The 22,556-nt window shown below is 41.9% G+C and overlaps 1 protein-coding gene across 6 annotated transcripts in view; it reads right to left on the reverse strand.

Annotated features, from left to right (window-relative positions):
- The window catches only part of Dgki (diacylglycerol kinase iota), a 447,586-nt gene that overhangs the window by 132,127 nt on the left and 292,903 nt on the right, over window positions 1–22,556 (reverse strand). For 4 of the 6 annotated variants that reach the window (XM_029478768.1, XM_029478767.1, XM_021164730.2 and 1 more), the window contains 2 exons: window positions 19,201–19,400; window positions 14,006–14,068 (listed from right to left, as the gene is read on the reverse strand). In XM_029478768.1, the coding sequence (XP_029334628.1) occupies window positions 14,006–14,068; window positions 19,201–19,400 (263 nt within the window). The remainder of the gene's footprint in view (window positions 1–14,005; window positions 14,069–19,200; window positions 19,401–22,556) is intronic. The other 2 variants (XM_029478769.1, XM_021164731.2) reach the window with 1 other exon arrangement.

A 22,556-nucleotide genomic window follows, 5' to 3' on the forward strand; every position in this document is an offset into this window, starting at 1 on the left:
TGTCCTGGAACTTGCTCTGTTGATGAGGCTGGCCTTGAACTCAGAGATCCACCTGCCCCTGCCTCCTGAGTGCTGGGGCTAAAGGTGTGCACCACCACGCCTGGCTCTTTCAACTAGTCCTTATGTTATGATAGGCCTACAATTGAATATTAATTATTAACATAAAACATAGCAGGGATGAGTCACTTTCTCCTTGCAATTCCAGCACCTCGAGTGTCACATTTCCCAAGTTTCCAGTAAGTATTTACATGTTACCCTAGACCACCACGGCCATGAGGCTTCAGGGAAGGTTGGCCCTTTCACAATGCTGCTTTCCATTCTACATAACTGTCCATTTCTGTGTTCTGTCTGACCGGTAGATCAGGAGGTAAATCCAGGAGGGGTTACGGTCTCCCCACCTACCACTGTATCTCTAGTGGGATCCACATAGATGAAAAGAGAATTGAGAACTAGAACTCTTTACCAAAAAGACCAACAGCCCACCTCAAGATACATGGTGTTCAGTTAAAGGACAGTAACCCAGGAGCACCACCAGTTCTTCCCATCAGCTGTCCAGCGGGATTTCAACTTCAATACAAGTATAACTGCAACTTCCTTCAGGAATATTCTAGAAATTGCTGAAAGTTTCCTTTGCACATTGTTTGCAACTGACATTGAAAATCATCTAAATATAAAGGCTTCCGAGAAGGCCTCTACAATAAAACAAATTGAATCACAGTTTCTGAGCAGAGATTAAAAACAGCATTCTGACACCTGCTAACTCATTACAAAACATTCATCTTGAGTTATCTTCTGCTGGACATGTAAAAGATGCCTCAGGATTCTAAAACTGTGCAGAAGATTTTTAACTCAATAAGAATAATCCAAAAATTACATTAACAGTGGGCTGTCATGTGATCCTACTACCAGACACATGTCACTGCGGAATCCTTCCCAGCTTGCCCATTTTTCTGTATGGGGAATGCACTACTTAGTTTTATGTTAACCCAACACAAGCTAAAGTCATGTAAGAGCAGAGAACCCCAGTTAAGAAAATACCTCCATAAGATGGGGCTGTAGGCAAGCCTACAGAGCATTTTCTTAATCAGTAAATAGGTGTGGGAGGGCCCAGCCCATTATAGGTGGCGCCCCCATTGGGCCGCTGGCAGTTCTGAGTTCTATTAAAAAAAAAAGCATCTGTCCACACTTAAAACAAACCACCACACCAAACCTCCACATCCGTACCAAGCCCAAAGCCCAACGTCTATACCATCCCCAGGCTAGAGCTGCATTTACTTTTGATGCTATTGAACATCTGGCTGCCAAACTAGAGCTTCCCCTCCATGGGTTCATGGCTACGTCTTATCTCCACTTCCTCCTTCTGCTCCATTTCTGCAGGCTAACCCCTCACTTCTCACCCTAACTCATGTTTTGGCAGCACTGCACACTATGGTTTGCTCTGCTCCCAGAAGCTCTTTTCCCTTGGGCCTTTGTTGAAAGCTGTCTTCTTACTTCCCACCCAAGTGCCCAGGAAGTCCTCCTTTCTCTCTGGTGCACCTCTTCTCCTACACATCTTTCTAATATCTGTGCTTCTCTGATATTTACACATCCCATAGAGCAGAATACTACCATCACCCAGAACCCACAGGAGCTCCCTGCAGCTAAAATCCCCATCCCATGACACACTGTTTGAAATGAAAACATGATCAGGACATTAGGATTTGGCTTCCTCCCATGGTTAAGACATGAACACCTTTTGGAGCCATATGACAATGCATCTCTCCTATTTCTCACAATGTATAATAAGCTTGTAACATGTTAACATCCATCATACTAATAGAAAAGAATCTCTACCTGTGATCAGACATCATCTACAAATGTAACTCTCATGGGTGTGGACTCTCCTGGCCCTTCTATATGTTAAGCTGACAACTTTCAAGGAAAAATGTCTCCATGTGCCCTCCAAACAGTCATATGTTCCATCTGAAAGAGCTTGAACACTGGAAATGCCATGGTGAGAGGTGAAGAAGGGCAAAACACACCACCACTGAGGACAGGTGGGATTTCAATGTAGGAAGAAATTGTGGATTTGTACTAAAAGTTCTGCCAATTTGAATAGCTGGGATGAAATCGGGTTGAGAACAACACATTCTATACTTGTATGCTCAAGGTACACTATACAAAGAAAATGTCATTCTGTAAACCAATACCACATACAATGAATATACACCAGTGAAAATTGATATTAAAACTTTGTTAATTAGCACAGTAAAAATAACAGTTGGAACTGAGACAAGTGCAGAATTAAGTCCCTTTGCTTCCAACTTATCAGGCCAAAGTCATTTTAATCTTAAGAAGTAAATCCATTGGAACAGAGGGTTCCTAAAAAAAAAAAAGTCTTATGATTCCAGTATAAAATGCTGGAATAAAATTTCAGAACTGTAGCCTGGAGTTCCTTTGCTGTTCTGACTGAGAGGAGAAGCTTGGGAATAAGTTCTTGGGATGGAGCCAAGGAGACATAATGGAATAATGTGAGTCATACTCCATCAGGATGACTGTGGCTCTCCTGTGCTCAGGAAGACAGACATTTCCTAGGTCAGGATTCGATGTCTATTTAGCAAACAAAGATCCACACTTATTTGCTGTCTAAAAAGCTTCTGTTGGGTTTACAATCCCAGAATGTTTTATTATCCTGTTAAATCATATTCATGACTGACAAATTGACTTTCCTTTGTTGGAGAGCAGTAGGGGGTGTTATGATTTGAGTGAGTTTTTAAAAATGTCATTTCACAGAAGAGAATGTATGGCCTTTCGCATGTAACGGGATGGGCACTAGGATTAAGCTTCCAAATACAGGCATGCATGTTCCTTCTCAGCCTCCCAAATCCATGGGTGAACTAAATAGTGTTATTTAAATGAATGTACCCAGAAAATCAGGTAAATAAATTGCCATCTTTCTGTTGCAACACAAATTTCATATACAAACCAAGAGGGAAAAAGATTGAGAATTAAGGTCTGTTTCTTTATGACTACGAACACTCCACCAAAACAATAAAAGCAATAGCCAGGAAACACAAAGCAACAAAGGAGTCAAAACCAATACAACTACTGCAATGTGTGGTTCCTCCAGAGGACTGCAGTGTGGCCATGACAGAAGCAAAGGTCAGTTAAGGGCACAGGCTTTGGAAGGGATCACAGACTGCAGGCTAAACCTTCATGTTTAGTGGAGACCTCTCCTTCATTCTCACATGACAACTGCCACTGTCATCTGCATGAGGTAATGTAGTCAAGATGAGCCCTGACTGAGCTTGTGCCGTGCTGATTAAGCAGCCTCCAAAGCTGTTAGCTAGAGAAATTAGAATGTCTTCTCCTTACAAAGTTACCCTGCCTTGAGCATTTTGCAATAGCAAGGTTTTGTTCTTGAATGCAGGAAATACAAAACATACTAAAGACTTCTTTCCTGGGTAGAGAATCCATTTATAAATAAATCTGTTGTCTGTGAAGATGATCAGAACAAACCCTTCCCTTTCCCTTTCCAGTCTGAAGTCCTTTCCTGTTTATTTTATTACAACGACTTAGGAGTTCAGATCTGAACTAATTTAACGTGCCTCCTGCCCAGCCACTTTATTTTTATATAGAAAGAATTTGAAGACACACCAACAACTTCACTCTGAACCCATGTAATGGATTCTGAAAATCTACTTTGGTAAAAGGGCAATTTCCTTCACCTCCTTTAGGCCTTTAATAAAAATTAGTTTAGGAATTAAATGAGGAGTGCAAATGCTAAACATAAGTCTGCAGCCCTCTAGTGACACTCAGGATCACACAGACAGGAAAGCACGCATGCACGCACGTACACACATGCATCCACAGAAACATAACTGAACTCCAGGTCTAACCTATTTAGTATGATGCTGCTAGGAGCCAAGTTGTGCCCTCTACCCCCAACTGATACATACAGCCATCCCTATTATCTCAGAATAGGACTTGGAATATGCAAAGAATTGGTATTTTGTGAGGAAATAAGTAAAAAGATCATTTTGAAGAAGCAAGCACATCAGACCCTTTTTTGTTTTTAATAGAAAAAAAAGACTCTGGTAGACAACATGTATTAGACTCTATGAGGGCAACTGGAAAAGGCACTATCTCCAAGTACAGGAGACAGGGTTCAGAAGCCGACCCTGGCCTCACCTTTGTCTAGCCTGCCAAACTATGGGAAAACACAATTCTGTGGCTTCGCTGCTCAGTCTGTGGTGTTCAGTTAAGAAAGCCCAAGCAAATTTATACAAGTGTCAGCTCAAACGCAGTGAGGGACAACTTGTTTGTCTTAAACTCACAGTTGGAATTAGTGTGTGTGTGTGTGTGTGTGTGTGTGTGTGTGTGTGTGTGTGTGTGTGTGTATGTGTATGTGTGTAGTGACAAAGTGAAATAAAAATTCACTTTCCCAAATTTCACAATGTCCCCCAAATCCCTGTCAACTTGACATATCTCTCCCGTGGCCAATCAGGTCCCAATTCCAACTTCTCCTGATAGAAGACATGCTATATAGAAAAACATGACTTTGTGTTTACTGAATTTTTTTAAGATTGAATTTTATTTTTTGTTTTTCCTTTTTATAATACAGGATAATCCAAGTCCAGGCTCCTGTAAATGCTAGGTCTATACTCTCCCACTGAGCTACATCCAGACCTAAATTATTTCTATAGTTTAAAAATTATATTTGTTAGGGCCAGCAATATGGCTCAGTAAGGAGTAAAGACACCTACTGTGAAGTCTGACCACCTGGCTCTGTTCCTGGAACCCATGTTGTGAAAGGAAAAAAGAAATCATTTCCCACCATGCCCTCTGACTTGTGTGATTGTACATATACACAATAACCCTCAAAATAAATAGGTAATGCAAAAATTTATCAAATAATTTCACTACAAAATACACATAAAGTATTCTCACTCCTTTTTCCTAGCCCAATAAATAAACTTAGAGCATGTATGATTCAAAAAATGTTTGAGGACTCTCTCTCTCTTTTCCCAACAATAACTTTGACAATGGCCCCATACGCCCCATACACCCAAGCCAGCAAAACCATTCCTAAATAGTCAGTCACCTTCCTCTTGAAGTGAACTCTTACGACACAAAAAGTGCTGAGTCCTAACATTGCTCATTCACCTACATAGGTATGAATAATTCATCTGTAAATATAAATGCTAAAAGCAATGTGATATAATTTTTAAAATCCGGGGAATCCTTAATGCATTGGGCCTTTACATAAGGGTACTGAGCCCTGCACTGGTCTCTGCAATAGGAGGCCATAGAAGCCATCCCTCAGTGGAGATGGAAGCATGACCCTTCCAGCTAAGCCTGATGCTACAGGCAGAAGCACGGGCATCTTTGTAAACTTTTCCTTATAGCTCTACTTGAAATCTGCAGCCTCAAAGAATCAACACATATAAAATGTGTACATCTGAATTCTTAATAACTCACATCTGCTTTTTGCTTTAAAAGCATATCTGGTACAATCTGATTAAAACGCATCACTCGAACACATCCACACTCTGCTAATGACCAGAGTTTATACTGATGATGCATTCATCTTAAGGTGGAAGATAGTCCACCTTAAGTACTGTCCTCGAAGCAGATAGCAATAAAATTAATCCTCACTTTATTCACTTACAGTATGTTAGAAAGCAATCTTCCTACCATTCTTCTCAGTCTTCCCATCTGTGATAGAAGCATAATAGTGTCACCCAACGCTGTTATTAAAGTGCTTAAGCTGGTCACAGTATAAGATGCTTAGCACAGTCTAAGTACATATCACCTCTCTGACCAAGCACAAGCATCCACAGGGGTTCTTGCAGGCAGTAGGGTAAGGCCTTAACTAAGGGTTCCAAGGCAGTACAGTGCCTAGCCTCCTGCTTAGTACCAAGAACCAAAAGTGACCTATAATTCCAAGACCAATCTTGTGTATGTTTCCTCTTGAGGCAAATTTTAATGAGATTTAAAGTCATACCTTGGATTTACCAGAACAGAACTTCAGGGCTGATGAGAATCCCAAGAATTGACTGCATTTTAAAAATTGTCTTCAAAACAAAATGCGGAGGATAATGAATCCACGGCCCATGATGTACAGACAAAGGTGGGGCTATCAAGACATTTACATCAGAAGCATGAAGTATATGGTTAGCAGGGAGTCTGGTGCTCTATCTACCTATGCTGTCATGACACCTCCTTGAGAGGAATGAAGTTGAGACAGGGGAGGAGCTCAAGAGGAAACCTGCATTACATAAAGACCAAAGAAGCCTGTTACCTGGGCTGCAGCCTGGGCATTGGTTTGGAAGCAGCCTGGGATAGAGGCAGAGTAATTCTTAGGTGCTTTGCCCTCATAATTTTCCATTTAGCCAAACTGCCCTATATACAAGCTGGAAAGAGTTGGGGGAGGAAGAGAAAAGGAAAGGATGGCTGTGGGCCTCCTGGGATGAAGAAGGAGAAATGGGTGAGGACCAGACAGATAACACACAAAATGTCAGCCTCTCCGGAGAGATGGGGACGTAAGGCTGGCAGTGAGCAAAGCCTGGCAGATTCTTAGAGAACACATAGCTTTGCTTTCAAGATGTAAAACTAACCCTGCATCACTGTTTCTAGTTTCTTCCAGTTCAATAAACAGAGCAGTTCTCACCTGATCTTTTAAAACAGAAACCTCTAGACCTCTAGGCTCCTTTTTACTTCCATAGAAGTGATGTGGGTTCACTGAAATTATAAGTATCTAAGATCCTACTGTTCAGACTGTACAAGGATAACAGGAATAGTTAGTTGTGAACAAACAACCTAAACACATTTGGGTTGCCTAGACCATTTTTTCCCCCTTTGGTGCCAGAAAGTATGATACAAATTTTTTAAATCCATGAATCTGAATCTGGACATTTTCCTGTCCAGACTCTAGAAGCTCAGCTGGCCTGTGAGTACATTTCTATCAAGTGCTTGGTCTGTGGGATCAAACCACAGGTGAGGGACCCTCCTTTACACCAGAGGCACATCTCGCAGATCACAGAGACAGCCAGGCAGATGCTCTCAACAGGGCTTGTATGGCTTCCTGATACCATTCACGATGAAGTAGAGGAATTTATGGAAAGAAAGAAAAGAAAAGGTGTTGTGCAGCAAGCACAGCTTCCATTTGCAAGTCGAATTTTCTAATTACAGGGTCAGGGTCACATCAGCGAAAGAGGCCAATGTTTTATAATACACAGCACAAGCTTAAGGAAATGTCGGGGAAGTTTTGATGTGGCCAGCTAGAGAAGACAATTACAGTGTTCTCTAATGAGCTGCAGAGACTCGCTTCCTTCTCCCCTCAGAGGCATGCAGACATTAAACCACAGACTTCAGTCATGAAGACTGAAGGTTCTCAGTTCTGCATCTGTACTTGTTCAGCCATGGAACTCTTAAATCCAGCCCCAAATAAAATCTCAAAAATGGCATAGTGACAATATTTCCCCTTCTCGACTCCAAACTCTTTAACTTTTGCAAAGAAAATCAATTTACTTTTATCCTTTACCAAGAAGCCTTCATTTATCAAAATCAATTTTGCAGAACTGAATCACATTCAGCCTGTGGTCAAATATGACAAGTTACACTATCCTTTCAATATGCGTACTTTCCCTCAGGCAGTGAACAAACCCACATAAGTTAGCACCAGGCAGATCCTGTTTGTGTCTAAATTATAACTTTGGATGCTGTATTATAGTTAACATACATCAGTGGCAGGTAGGATGATGCCCTGGTGTCTGCAGAGATGCTTTGCTGCCCTGAGCTGGGGCATGTGCTGAGTCAGGGAGTACAGAAAGACATGGGATGAGGGACCTGTGACAAGCTCCAGGCCTGGTACAGTGGCCCAGTTATCTTACAGAAGGGAGCCTCTCCACCATTTTTTCTCCCTAAATAAAGCAATAAAGCAGCCATAAAGGATCTTTGGAAGGTGAAATCTAGCAACAAATTGGTGAGGAAGACCAAATGCAGGCCAACTACACCCCGCTGATGTGCTCCCTCCCTTACTGTCCCTTCCTGTAGACCAGAGCTGGACTCCAGCAGTATCTGATTTGAAAGTGGATGCCAGACACAGGCAGGGAGATTGCTGGGAGAAAGTCTGGGCTCTGGCTGAGTTCAGAAAAGCAACACCTCAGAATGCTGACTCACTGAGAAAAACAAATCTGTTTTTCTCTTTTAAGGTTTCCTCCCCTTCATCTGCTCCCACTTCAGATTTAGGCCATTTTGCAGTACTGGTAGCCAGCATGGCAAAAAGGTCCTGTGACAGCTAAGATTACTAACACCAAGAACACAATCTCCTTTCTATTCTCAGGAACTTCAATGTTCAGAGGGAGCAATCAACCGTCTTTGCTTCTCTTTCTGTCGTAGAAGGAAGCGTGGATCATAGGGAATAACTGAAGTTATGACTAATTCTCTGGTTGAGGACTAAAGAGAGGAGTGACTTTCAAGAGGAAGGGATTCACAAAGGAGCTTTACTTTGTTTCTATGCGGTAAGCAAGGGTCTCTCTCCAGTCTGTGTCTACGTGAATGACAGAGGGCAGGCCATGCCCAGGTCTTATGCTAGAGACACAGTATGGCCATGCTGTCCAATGGAAGAATTCCAGGAAGCATTTGAAAACAGGGTAACAAGTACAGCCATAAATAACCCCGAGGACAGTCAGAACTTGTGGCCATCATGTCAATTGCCTCCCAGCGGGGTGGGGGGTGGGGGGAGAGAAGGGGGAGTAAAATTCTTTAAGGAACCAGAACAAAAATAAATGAAATAAGCCCAATATAAGCAGAAGGGAGGAAGTAATAAAGGGCAAAGTTCAACTATATTTCAAACAGAAAAACAATCAGGAAAGCCAGTGTAACCAATAGACAATTTTGGGGTTGGGCGATAAAATAACTCTGCCAAGACTGATGAAAACTTCAAAAGATGCATTGAATTACAAATATCAAGAATAATAATAATAAAAAAAAAAGAACTACGCCTACAGATGCCACAGAAATAAAAGAGATAAGGAAGTTCTCTTTACAATTCCATCCATATCAATTGCCAACATAGAAGAAATGGACAGATTCTTTGAAAATATCAAACAACCATAGAAAAATTCACCAAGGTAAAGATAAATGACCTGAATAGTCCTAGAGATGCTAAAATAACTTTGTTTACCACCCAATGGGTTACTTATTATTTATATTTTCTGAGTATAACTACTTGGCTGTATGCATGTATGCATACCATGTGCTTGCCTTGTGCCCAGGGAAGTCAAAGGAGACTGTTGGGTCCTCTGGAATTAGAGTCACAGGCAGTTGTGAACCCAGGCCATCTGGAAGAGGATCCTGTGCTACCAACTGTTGACTCTCTCCCTCCAGCTCCTTTGATCTACACGTAAAGGTTGAAAGAAAAAAATCCTAATGCCCAACTGGTTTCGCTCACTGGCAAATTCTAACAAACAAATGTCAGAGTCTTTTGAAGGAAAAAACCAGCTTTGATAGCTAACACTTCAACAGAAGAAATGTACAACTGGGCTTGGAGAGATGCCGCAGCAGTTCAGAAGACTGGCTGCTTTCCAAAGATCCTGGGTTAGAATCCTACTACCCATATGGCTGCTCACAACCCCCTGTAATACTGATTTCAGAGGACAGGGCACCCACTTCTGGTCTCAGCTGGCAACAGGAATACACGTGGTACACAGACATGCATGCAAACAAACACCCACACATAAATTTAAATAAATGAATAAAGGATCTCAAACAATTAGCTTAACAGTGAAAGCAGCAAGGTTACCTAAAACCAATAGCAAAGCAAGTGACCACTCTTATTCAATATTACACTAGAAACCCTGGCTGATACACAATGCAAAAGAAATATAGACGTATAGCTTGGAATAAAATACGCCAATCTAAATTAATTGATAAACTGGATAATGCTATCAAATTGAAACTAAGAAGATGCCTTAAGCTGGGCTACAGGTAAAAGTCAATGCATGAGAGTCCACACTGCCACTGCAGAGAATAACAGTGGCAAAACTGATGGCCACCACTGGAAGCAACAGGACATGAGGAGAACTCCAAATGTCACCCATAGAAAGGCAAAAATGGTGATACCATTCTGAAAACAGGGTTCCATTTGTTCTCCTGCTAAGGAAACTAAATCAACTTGCCATGTGGATCCAAACACCTCATTTCTAGACATTTAACCTAAGGTAGTAGAAACTTTGGTTCAGACAAAATCTACTCCTTAGTGGTTTGAGCCATGTCAACAATCACTTTCAACCAGCAAAATTCCAGGTATCCACTGGGTGAGTGGAAACAGTCACAGGGTGGAAGGCAGCTCAAAAACAAAAGCCAACAAATGACTGTTCCATATGACAAGTCAGATAGATGCCGAAGGTGTCACGCTCAGTCAAAAATACCAGCTGAGGTGGATCACATATTGTTTGATTCCATCTTTGTGGAATTCTCAAAGGCACAAATCTATGGTGATCTGTGGCTGTTAGATGTTGAGTGGTGAGAGTCACTAATGATATCTGGATGGATTACAGGGTAGTATTATAGAAGAAAATTAGTGACATCAGTGACATAATCTGTGTTCCGGTGATAGTGATGGTTATATGAATTTACTCTTGTTTTAAAACTCATGGGACTGCACCAGAAGTAACAACTTTGCCACATATTAATTTCAAAGACTGGTAAGAAACACAACCAACTGTGACAAATACGCAGTTAAAAGTTGCTAACACGGAAGTACAGCTCAAATCTCTCTGCTTGGAGCCTTGTCATGCTGGATTGTAATTACACTGTAGACAACTCAATTAGGTCTGACGGTGGCGTGTTCATTTCCCAGGGGCAGAAACGTAGCTTTCTGATCTCAATGTCTTCAATATCCCAGAATATCCCATGTCTGAAGTAAGCAGTATTGAAAGTTGAAAATGACGAGTCAAATGTAAACAGATCACGTTATTTCCTTTTTATGCCGGAAAAGCAAGAAGGAAATGTTACCCAACGAAAAGTGGCTACTAACCGATAAAAGAATTCTAGAAAGCTTCATTCTGGGGTTCCATATGCTTTTTAGCAGATGCTCAAATGGAACAACTGGATGAAGGATTCAACACCATTATCCACAATTTAAGAACTGCAGCATGTGTGTGCCCTTCAATGACTACTTTCCTATGAAGAAACTTAATCACAAGGAGGATTTTAGTTCTAAGCTACATTGTAGAGAATGTTCATGTGGATATTCTAGACTTAGCGTTGTCTTACTTAGTGAATGGGGAATTAAACAGTTTTGCTTAAAAATCCATAAATTCACACTTACTTCCCTCTCTTACCCTCTTGTTCTTACTCTCCCCTCTCGCCCTCCTTCTCCACCTCCCTTCCCCCCTCTCTCCACGTGGCCATGGCTGGCTTCTACTTCTCTATTCTTATCCCTCTCTCTGCCTTTCTACAATAAACACCTTAAAACCATTTTTAAAATCCATAAACTCATATGCAGCCATAAAGCCCAAAATATTACACAATACTAGTAACTAGAGAGATAGCTCAGTGGCCAAGTACATATACTGCTTTTATAGAGGACAGGAGTTTGCTCCCAGCACCCACTCTGGGATGGCATAAAACTACCTGTAAATCCAGCCTTGGTAGATCCAGTCATCCTCTTCAGGACTCTACAGGCACCTGCACTCATGTGCACAACCCACCCCCTAAAACATAATACAAAAATAATAAAAATAAATCTTAAAAGTATTCCACAGTACTGACATTTTGTGTGTTGTTGGATTTTAGCATTACGTCACGACTCCTAACAATCTATGTCTCACCTTCTCATCACCGCAAGTATTCTTGCTCTCCTCAAAAAAGTCACCTGGAAACTAGAGAAGGGGAGGCTTTCCAGGAAAGGGTACTTCAGACCATTTCAAGGAGGCAGTGTTGCTTTAGGAGCAGCAGAGAGCCCTCTCCAAAGATCTAAAGAGCATCTATTTAAAACAGGTTCTGGGAGAAGAGAAAGCCAAAGATCTCAGTTCAGGGTGTCAGGTCTGGATGGCCGCTCGAGAGGGAGCAAAGCAACGTTAGCAAGCTAAGCATGCCTGGGCCTTCCAAGTAGCATGGGTACAAAAGGCTCAGGCAGTACTGTTCATGATGCAAAGGCACCAAAGGCACTGCTATGCTTGAACTGTTCTCTGTCTTCTTATATAAGATAAGTCTCCACCCAGCTTTGCCAACTTTTATTATACAGATGCTTTAGAGGCACACAGCACCTAGGGGCTGTAATAGTATGTCACAGAAATATTTTCATATTAGTGCTACAGTGTTAAAGTAGACACAACTACTGCCTGTTATAGTCTGTAGAAACGAATACCTTGCTGTAGCACATCCTCTCCTGGAATACCAAATCACCAGCCCCACGACTACACTGTCAACACAGCCCTGCTAGAGAATGGAACTCAACCGCTCTCGCACCCACTTCAGTTGCAGACCTTCTCATTTCTCTGACCTCAGTCCGTGGAGCTACAAAAAGCCTGATCAGATGGCTGACAGCCAGTCTCTGAAGACAAATTTACTATGGAGCTCACAGAATGGAGAATTTTACCCCGTAAGCATCAGTGGATTGGAAATGAAATACCATTACCTTGTTGGGTTTTGATTGTTCAATTATAAGGCCCATGCTCCACTCAAGTACTAATGGGTGCTGCTGATCACTAGATCTTCAGCATAAAACAGTGCATGGTGCTCAGCTAGGGCCAAAAGGAACACTCGTCAGCTAACATATATTTCTAAGAAATGTGATCTGTAAGCTGAAAACAAGATTGAGCAATTAAACTTTAGGAAGTACTTCGTAACACCACTAGATTTCAGATTTTACACAGTTCCTCACAGTCACCTATATTCCCACTCATTAAGGCCACCAACTCACTATGGCTTAGTGGCTTAGTTTCACAATGCTCTGCCAAGGTCTGTGAATAGGTCTAGAACACAGAGATCCATATGGATATACTGTTGATCACCTTGAGTAGGCTAAGTCTGGAGTGGGATATACACACATCTCGAGTTCAGACAATGAAAACCAAATCAAGCTTTAAAAACTATAATAGGCTCATAGACAGTAAACTCCAACGAGGTGTGACTGATTCTGAAAGCACGAATCAAGGAAGAATTATTTGAAAAAGTGATCACGCTGCTGGGTCTGGAGAAACCCTCAGAATCCAGACAGATGGAAGGCCACATGAGTTTAGAAGCCTGGCTGCATGAATTTGAATCTCATTCTATGACCTGTTAGTCCGTGACCTTGAACATGTATACAGGAGAAAGAGCGCTGTTCCATATGCACAGTATCATCTTAAGAATTACATAGTAGATGCAAGGCACCTAGCATGGTACTTGAAGCATAATAAATGTTAGATAATATAATATGGAGCAAGGAAAGAAAGATGAATCAGTGTTTAGCGCCAAAAATGCTAAAAGAAAAATATCCTAAAAATCCTATTTCCATTTTGTTTATTTCATTTCACCAAATATTTAAAACACCCTGGAGTACATTGAGCATAAACCACTAATCATGCATAATAATAAATTTCTGCTAACTCAGTGAGAGCTCATGGTCATTGATCATTGTGTAACAGCTGTGTCTCTTTGGCACAAAAATGAGGTCTGCACATGTTGGGGCCATAAGCACTTCCTCAAATATATCTGTAATGGTATTGGTCTAACTGCCCTATCAGACTCTGAAAGCAATGATGCTTAGAGTAGACTGTTACACCAATCCACACAGCCATGGGCCCTGTAGTATCTCATAAAAAGATGAAAGTGGGTGGGAACATACAAAGCACAGAGAGCTTCTCTATTGCTCTCTATTTCACATTTTAAAAATAGGGGTGTAAGAGCATCTATGATTAGGTGGCTCCCTCATCTGAACAGCAGACCTGTGGAGGAAAAGGGTGCCGTGGGCAATCCACCCCTGAGGAGAAGTTGGGGAATGAGGGTCAAAACAGAATGGCACTGTACTCACATGGTGAAGGAGCCGGGGGGAGCAGACACTCGCCGCAGGTCCGCAGCTTGCACCTGATGGATGCTAGAGGCAGCAGGGGAATGAGCAGCGAAGACAGAGTCAGCAGGACAGCGTGGACAAACAAGGAACAAGCCGGGGAGAAAAAGAGAGACACACAAAGTTTAAACAGAAATTAAATGAGCGCATCACCCACAGCGATGAAAGAAAAATAAAAAGGAAATCAAGCCAGCCATGGAAATAATCCAGAGAAGCCGGTGATAGCAATGAAGCCAACAGGACACATGGAAGCGGCTAGTTCTGGGCAAGCCACATACCGGAGTGCAGGGCCAAAGCAGGAGGGTGGGCTGAGGGCACAGGATGCGTTGTCAATAGCACCTTTGCTCCAGGACACTTAGGATGACTCAAGGACAGAGGCACAGGCTTCCACATCAGAGTGGGAAAGCAACACACTGACCTCTCCCTGAGGAGGGGAGCCCATGTCATCCTTGCACCTCGTCTTTGAGGTCCCATCCGAGAGCCATCTTGAAAAGAGGGACTCAACAACCTTGAGCTTCCTTCAGCTGAACAGCAAAGGCTTTCTGAGAAGGCCAGCAGTGGTTTTACAGAATTCCTTTCCATTCCTCTGATGACTTAATGTCACTCATCCTCCAGGTACAAACATGAGACCATAAACATCTCCCCTTCATTCTTTTGTGATGAGATCGGTCCATAAATACTATTGGAAAGTAGCCATTGTGCAATTTAACAAGCTGACCCCCAAACAGACTCTCACCCTGTATCAGCCCCCTTTTTTCCTTCTCTCATTTAAACTTCTCTAAGTGCAGAGCAGCGCTCCCCAGATTCTCTACCTACTGGGTACACACATTCCCACAGAAGGTCATTCATGAGTTTATGCCAGTGTTCTGTCCATGTTATCTTCAAAGACTCTCTGTTAAAACTAGCAGTACTCATCCATAGCTCAGGATGATGGAACCCAGTTGCCCAATTCAAAGTTACCTAACTAGCACTCTTGCCTTTATACAACATGACCGTCCTTCATAACTGCTAGTGAAGTCAAGGGTACTAACCAAAGACTTCCCTCTACACCACTTATCTTAAGCTTCTGATCACCTTCATTGGTTTTTCACAATACACAGCGCAATGAAATATACATTTTTTGGGGCTAGGATATTAGTAAAAAAAAAAAAAAAAGCCTAGACAAAAATCTCTATGACATTTTGTATGGAAAATATTTAGTGGACTGTGTAGACTCACATGAGCTAATAAAATAAAGTACACTCCCTTGCCAATATCAGTTAGTGAATACATTTTATTTTGTATATTCTAATAAAATTGGGTTATTTTCTGGTAAATATATTTCCTTCCATAATAAATGTGGTCAGAATGGCATCATTCTTTGTAATCAATCACAGAGACTCCTTCTGATTATTCATGTAATCATATCTAATTGGTTCAATGTCTGTCCTGTACTTGTAGTAAGATATCCTCAAAACATATACTGTATGACCTCTACATTCATGAGGTTTTCATAGCTATTATTCTGTTAATAGTTTCCAAGAAACATAGAAGAAACAGAGGTATAATGAAGTGCACGTGTGAGTCACAGATTCAATGTGTGATCATGTCTCAGAGACAATACTAGGTACAGGGCTTCCTGAGTGGGAAAGCCCAGGGCCTCTGCACAGAGCAGAGCAGAGAGACAAGCAAAAAGATGAGGGATGCTCTAGCTGATGTGGTGGAAATGGCACCAAGAGGTACAATAACTGATAGGATCAGCTAGAGGATGGTACTTGGTGGAAGTGATACATGGATTGGGTTCTGCACTGTGTGCAAGGCTGGAGGATGAAAGAAGAAAGGGGGACCCCTGTGAGAAGAAAATCCAGAGGCAAAAGAAGGATGATGATGGAGAAAGGTCGTAGCTCCCCTGGGACAAAGGAGATCAGGATGAAGACCGAAAATATCAAAACCATCAGTGAAGATAAGGAACAGAGGCTTCCCATTTTGAGAATTCTATTTGGTATAGAAAAGTCATCTTTCTAAAGAAGGGCAGCCTGGTAAACTGGAAAATGAATCAGCTGTGAGCACACATCAGCCATTTCCTAATGAACAAGAGGGACAGTGTGCAGTAAGATCTGAATGATGAACTGAAGGTGGTCTCAAGAAAAGTGCTAGCTGCCTTTAATCCCAGCACTTGGGAGGCAGAGACAGGTAGATTTCTGAGTTCGAGGCCAGCCTGGTCTACAGAGTGAGTTCCAGGACAGCCAGGGATACACAGAAAAACCCTGTCTCAAAAGACCAAAAAAAAAAAAAAGTGCTAGTTAACCAGCTAGGTGTGGAGGAAGAGTGGAGGTGAGTGAGGTGGCTTCAGGGACAGAAAGCCATAATGAATGTGCACGTGGGTGAGGAACAGACTCAACAGATGAGAAGGAAATACAAAGGCAGCTGAGTTAAGGGTCTGGTCCTTAGTGTGTAATCTGAGCTCGCAGCAAAACCTCATTAAGGAAAAACTGTCAATTACGGTGTTTGGGGAATAATCTTTAGTTTTGGAAAAGAGCCAAGGCTGAAGTCACAGACCTGAGATTCAATGTCCCAAAGAAAGAGCAGATGTGTGAGACACACCTGCATTCAGGGGAAGAAGAAGAAGAAGCAGTTATTCAGGGAACCAGAGCATTAAAATAGCAAGTCTTCCTAGGTAACAGGGATGAAAAGAGCCCAGCTCCTTAGATGACCCAAGTGGCTACCATCCCTATATTGAGAACACATACACACATGCACACAAAAACATACATAGTTGCACATGCACACACATGTATATATATGCACACACACAAAGACCTGTGCCATTGATATAAAAATTTTATGACACAGGAAAGTAGTTGTCTTCCCCTTCTAGCAAAAAAATTTATACAGGCAAATTGAACCACAGAAACAGTTTTAGTTTATTAAGTAAATGAACAAATGGAGGAAGGAAGGAAGGAGAGGAGAGGAAAGGAAAGCGAGGAAAGGAAAAGGGAGGCGAGAAGAAAGGGAGGCAGAGACATAAAGGAGTAGCTTGACCTTTCAATATCTCTTCCATCACTCAATGATGGACAAGTCTAAGAGAACCTCAGGGGAAGACGTTAGATCTGAGAGAGAGAGAGAGAGAGAGAGAGAGAGAGAGAGAGAGAGAGAGAGAGAGAGAGAGAGAGAGAGATTGAGGAAGGAGAGGTTTTATAATGATATAGACATAATCTAACTTTAGAAATGAAAAAGGATTAAGGAGAGAGAAAGCCAAGCTTAGTGAACAAGTTTGACCTGGTAACCAGGTTTATTCCTTCTTCTTCAAAAATGCAGTATCAATACTGATTTTAAACATAGTGCTGAATAATAATTTTATGTGTGTTTTCAATTTTTAGCTCCTTTTTTTTAAATGAATAGTATGCTCTGACTCCCACTGGATATGGTCCTCTGTGTCACATGAGGCTGATATGTTGGGAACACTTCCCCAGGTAGGAAGTATCAGAATTTTATTAGATGAGGCTGCTCTTGGACACCTGTACAAGTGAATACAAGAAAAGTGTCATATGCCACACATGCGATGAGGACAAAATAAAACACTATGTGTACTTATTTTGCACATAAAGGAAGACAAATGATTCCTAATCAACAGGTTTACATAAAGAAGACAAATTCTTTCTTGACAGAGCATAAAAGCTGTTCAAAACTGAACACTTGAAGAGGTTTACTTCTAAGAAGGTCATGAGGGCATATTCTCTATTTGAGCGATAGTAAACTCATGGAGCTTAATTCTGTCTCTTCCACCGATGATCTACAAGTGACATAGGCACCTTGGCCACTGTACAAATTCAGAGGTAGCTTTCTATCCATTGGTTCTTAGGTTTCTGCCAAACCAGTGGGTGATGATTTGACTAACATATCTAGAAGAAATGTGAAGAATCACGTACAACTGTCGACATCCTGTCTCTTTTAACATATAAACTCACAATTATGTCTTCAACCTAGAAAAAGGAAAAGGTAGCAAGGACAGAAAGCATCAGCAAACGCGCCAAGAGTTTTGCCAGCTGCCAAAAGGTAAATAAAGCAAGAACTGTCACCTCAGAGTGAATGGAGTAAATGGAAGTTTGAGGAAACAACCAGGCCAATGTTCCAGGAAGTCCAGACTCCAAGAACAGAGGAAGCGGACTTCTCACGCCAGCCTCAAACTTAGAAGCGGATGGCAAAAGCTGAAGTGCCTGGGGAGTGCTGTCTGGTGCTCTTCCTGCGCATATGCTGGCGCCGAGGGAGGTGACAGGAGCTGTGGCACCTGCGTCATCAGTTATTCTGGGAATTTGTGCAGATTCTCACCTTGACTTCATGAACACATGGCAAAGCATGCCCCTTCTTTGCAGGCACCGCCAGGAAGCCAGCCATTCAGTACAATCGGTAACCATGCATCGCAGAAAGCAAACAGGAGGTGCACCTTTGAGGGCCCTCACTGTGACAGAGAACAACCTGAGACCCTGAAGTGACCTTAGGCATAGAGGCATGACATCTAGAAGATACTCAAAAAAATGACCCAAATCCTCTTCCCTCTCCAGCTACTTCTTCAAACCTGAGCAGACAATTAAGTCGCCAATTTGAATACACTAGAAAATGAACATCTATCCGATATTACCTAATCTTGACTGCCTTACCTTGGATCAGTTTATTAAAACACCTAAATAAAAAGGAAAGAGTATAGAAAGGAAGGGATACTGGGTGTTTAGAAGTAGACACAGTGGGTTGGATTCAGTCTGAACAGTAGATGCTGCCTTGGAAGGCAAAACTGGGTTGATTCATCAGAGGACACGGGACTCCAAATTGTAAAGGTGGGGAGAGGGACCACTCACTGACAGGCAGGAAAGAATGCCTCTATAAACCAAACTAAATATTAAAACTAGTTCATCTGAACACAATACACTCCCAAATGATTATCAAAGTAGAATCATCTATTTTACATATAGCAAAATTCACCAAATAGAAGGTCAAATAACGTTAAGATAAATAAAGTGAGATTGCACATGTTCCCATGAGAGCCATCAAGGAAGGGCATGTGGTTCCTTCTTGATTTTTTTTTCTCTCCTTTCTAGCACAGTGAGGTCCCCAGAGCATGCACATGCTCTGTCATCTGCTTTCCAGTGTCTCCATGTCACCCAGGAAGGCAAGCACAGACTCACTCATTGAGCAAAGGCATCGAGGTTCTCCGCTTGCTCTTCTGTACCATGTTGGCCTGATTCCGCAAGGAGATCCGAATCATAGCAGGTGCCAGCCGACATGGCTCCCCATCCACTTGCATGGGAATGGACTTGTAAGTCAGAAGCATGACTTCCCGACACTGGTGCAGCCTTTCTCCGTGGCCCCCAACTTGCAGGGCAGCCTGTCCAAGGAAGGAGAAGAGGAACCAAGAGTCAATGACTAAAACTTCAGGAAGCCACATCCAGATCTACTGCAGATACCCAACAGCCTTTGATAGCATCGGTAACACTCATTAGCCAACAAGAGCTTGAAGACATCATAGCTACAAATAAATTCAATGTGGAAAGCTACTGAGGAAGTGTGTCATGTATCTGCAGTGATAGCCACTGTCCATTTTACACAGTATGAATATAAATACAGCTGTGCCAGGAAAAAGAGGAATACATGTTTATGTATCTTTCATATTGAAGTTGCATGCAATGCAGGGCACGTGGAAGTCAGAGGACAGCTTGCAGGAATGGATTTTCTCCTTCCAGCATGTAAGTCCCACTGGTAGAACTGTCAGGTTTGGCAGCATGTGCCTTTATCTGTTGAGCCATCTTGACAGACCTCATGCAAGATTAATTAATACAAAGGGTTTTGTGTGTGTGTGTGTGTGTGTGTGTTATCTATTCTCTTCAAGTAACTGATATCAGCATAATAACAATGAAATAAAAAACGCTAAGCACATACTTCGCCAATTTCAAAATTGCACATACTAATGCTTGTGCACAGCCTAGAACTTGGACAAAACTTTTCTTTCTACTTAAACCTCTTCAAACTATTTCAAATTTGTTTCAGTAAGTAAAAGTGATTAAAAATAAAGAAAGAAAATTAGGTTTTTCAATTTAAGACATTCTGGAAACCTGAAAATCTCACATCTAATGCTATTATACTTATGAAATCAATTCTGTAACTAATTTAGAAAAACAAAGCCCCAAATATAATTAGAATAGGGTGAACAAAGAAAAAAAGGAAAACGGTTATTTTACTATTCTTACTAGACAAATAATTAAAATACTTTTAAAAAACATGTCATTAAATTACTGGTGTCTGCATACCAGTGGAGATAACCAATGAAAATATACAGAGAAAATTCATCTTTCTGGAGACAAGACCTTGTGGACATCATAATATAATTTATTGAGTAAATAATGGATTATTTAGTCAAGAGCATTAGGAATAGTTGTCAGTACATGTGGAAAAATATAATCAATATAATACGCCATATCATACACAAAGAAGAATGAATATATATACATATATATTTCTCAAGCTAGAGAGGAAGCAAAATAATTATCATATCTCTACTGTTTGGAATATTGGTGGTGGTGATGATGATGTTTTTATTGTTAGTTTTCAGCTAATCTGACCTAGAATCCTCCTCGATCTTCCAACTTCAGCCTCTTCAGTACAGACCTGCACTACCACAGTGAGCACTAGAGTTTGGTTCTTGAGTGTCCTCTGAAGGCAGATGTGTTAAATGTTTGCTCTCCAGCCCATGGCTTTATTGGGAAATGGGATAACCTTTAAGAAGTAGAGCTTTGTCGGAATAAGCTGGGTCACTGGCATCACGCCTTTGAGGGTATCAGGACCCTAGTTCTCCTCCGTTATTATTGCTTTGTCTATGATGTGCCCCTCCTACAATGTGCTGCCATGGCGTAGGCCCCAATACAACACCCAAATTACCACAGACTCAAATTGTGAGCAAAAATAACCCTTTGACTAAAAGCCAATTATCCCAGGTAGTTTGCCACAGTAATGGCTAACTTCGCATTTCTCTCTTTTTCAAGCAGCCTACCCAGTTGTGGCTAAGCCTCCCCTAGAAGCCATCTCTATCTCTTTGACTCATGGGAACAGACTCAGCAACAGGCCCACTTCTCATGGAGTAAATAACTCCCTTGTGTAGCAGTGGGGGATGGGGAACTGGGCATAGCCATCAAAAAGACCCAGATGCCAGGAAAGTAAGAGGCTCCCAACAGGGATGACATTAGCTGAAATACCCAACAAAGGGGAGAGAGAATCTGTAAAGCCCATATGCAGAGGTTAGGCAAGGCCACCAGTTGAGGGATGGGGCCACCCATTCATCTCTCAATTTTTAACCCAGAATTGCTCCTGTCTAAAGGAAATACTGGACAAAATGAGGAGCAGAGACTGAAGGAAGGGCCATCCAGAGACTGCCCCACATGGGGATCCATCCCATATACAGTCACCAAACCCAGACACTATTGTGGATGCCAGCAAGTGCTTGCTGACAGGAGCCTGATATAGCTGTCTCCTGTGAGGCTCTGCCAGAGCCTGACAAATACAGATGCGGATGCTCGCAGCCAACCATTGAATCAATCACAGGTACCCCAATGGAGGAGTTAGGGAAAGGACTTAAGGAGCTGGAGGGATTTGCAACCCCATAGGAAGAACAACAATATCAAACAACCAGATGCCCCCCACCCAGGGCTCCCAGAGACTAAACCACCAACCAAAGAGTACACCTGGAGGGACCCATGACTCCAGTTGCATAGTAGCAGAGGGTGGCTTTATATGGCATCAATGGGAGGAGAGGCCCTTGGTCTTCTGAAGGCTCAATGCCCCAGTGTAGGGGAATGCCAAGGTGGTGAGGTGTGAGTGGGTAGGTAGGTGGGGGAGCATCTTCAGAGAAGCAGGGGAAAAGAGGGTAGGATAAAGAGGTTTTTGAAAGGGAAACTGGGAAAGGGAATAACATTTGAAATGTAAATAAATAAAATATAAAAAAAAACCCAAAACAAAACAAAAGAATATTGACTCCTGGTTTACAACCCTCACAACAAAGCCGATCAAAAGAATATTCAGATTGCCACATGTCTCTCTCCCAAGTTCTATCAGTTATTTTATATCCTGGGTCCCTTAGGACTAATATCATCATCTCATGCAGCTCCACTCTCCTTTTAGCACCAGAAGTGACAGGGAGTTTGTTTACTTGATGACTGATGAATCTACAGGCTATCTGCTTTTCAGTTCTTCCGACATCCTCTCATTATCCTTGTGTACTTCAATAGCCTCAGTGAAACCAGCTCATATGGGTTCCTCCTTTTCCAACACACGATGCTTGTTGAAAAGGAAGAAATTCTACCTACATGATTCGTGTCACCATGACTGGTTAGCTCACAATGTCCCGCATAAGCTTTTGCAATCATTCTCTTTTCATAGAGTAATATCATTAAGTTTTATTGCTTTTCCCCCAGGTCATCAAGAATTAAACCCTGAACACCAGTGTGCTACAAAGTCTCACTGGCTGCCGCTAGTAAGCCTAAGTAGCAATCAT

Source organism: Mus caroli, chromosome 6 (genome assembly GCF_900094665.2).
Source record: "Mus caroli chromosome 6, CAROLI_EIJ_v1.1, whole genome shotgun sequence".
Classification (NCBI taxonomy): Eukaryota; Metazoa; Chordata; class Mammalia; order Rodentia; family Muridae; genus Mus; species Mus caroli.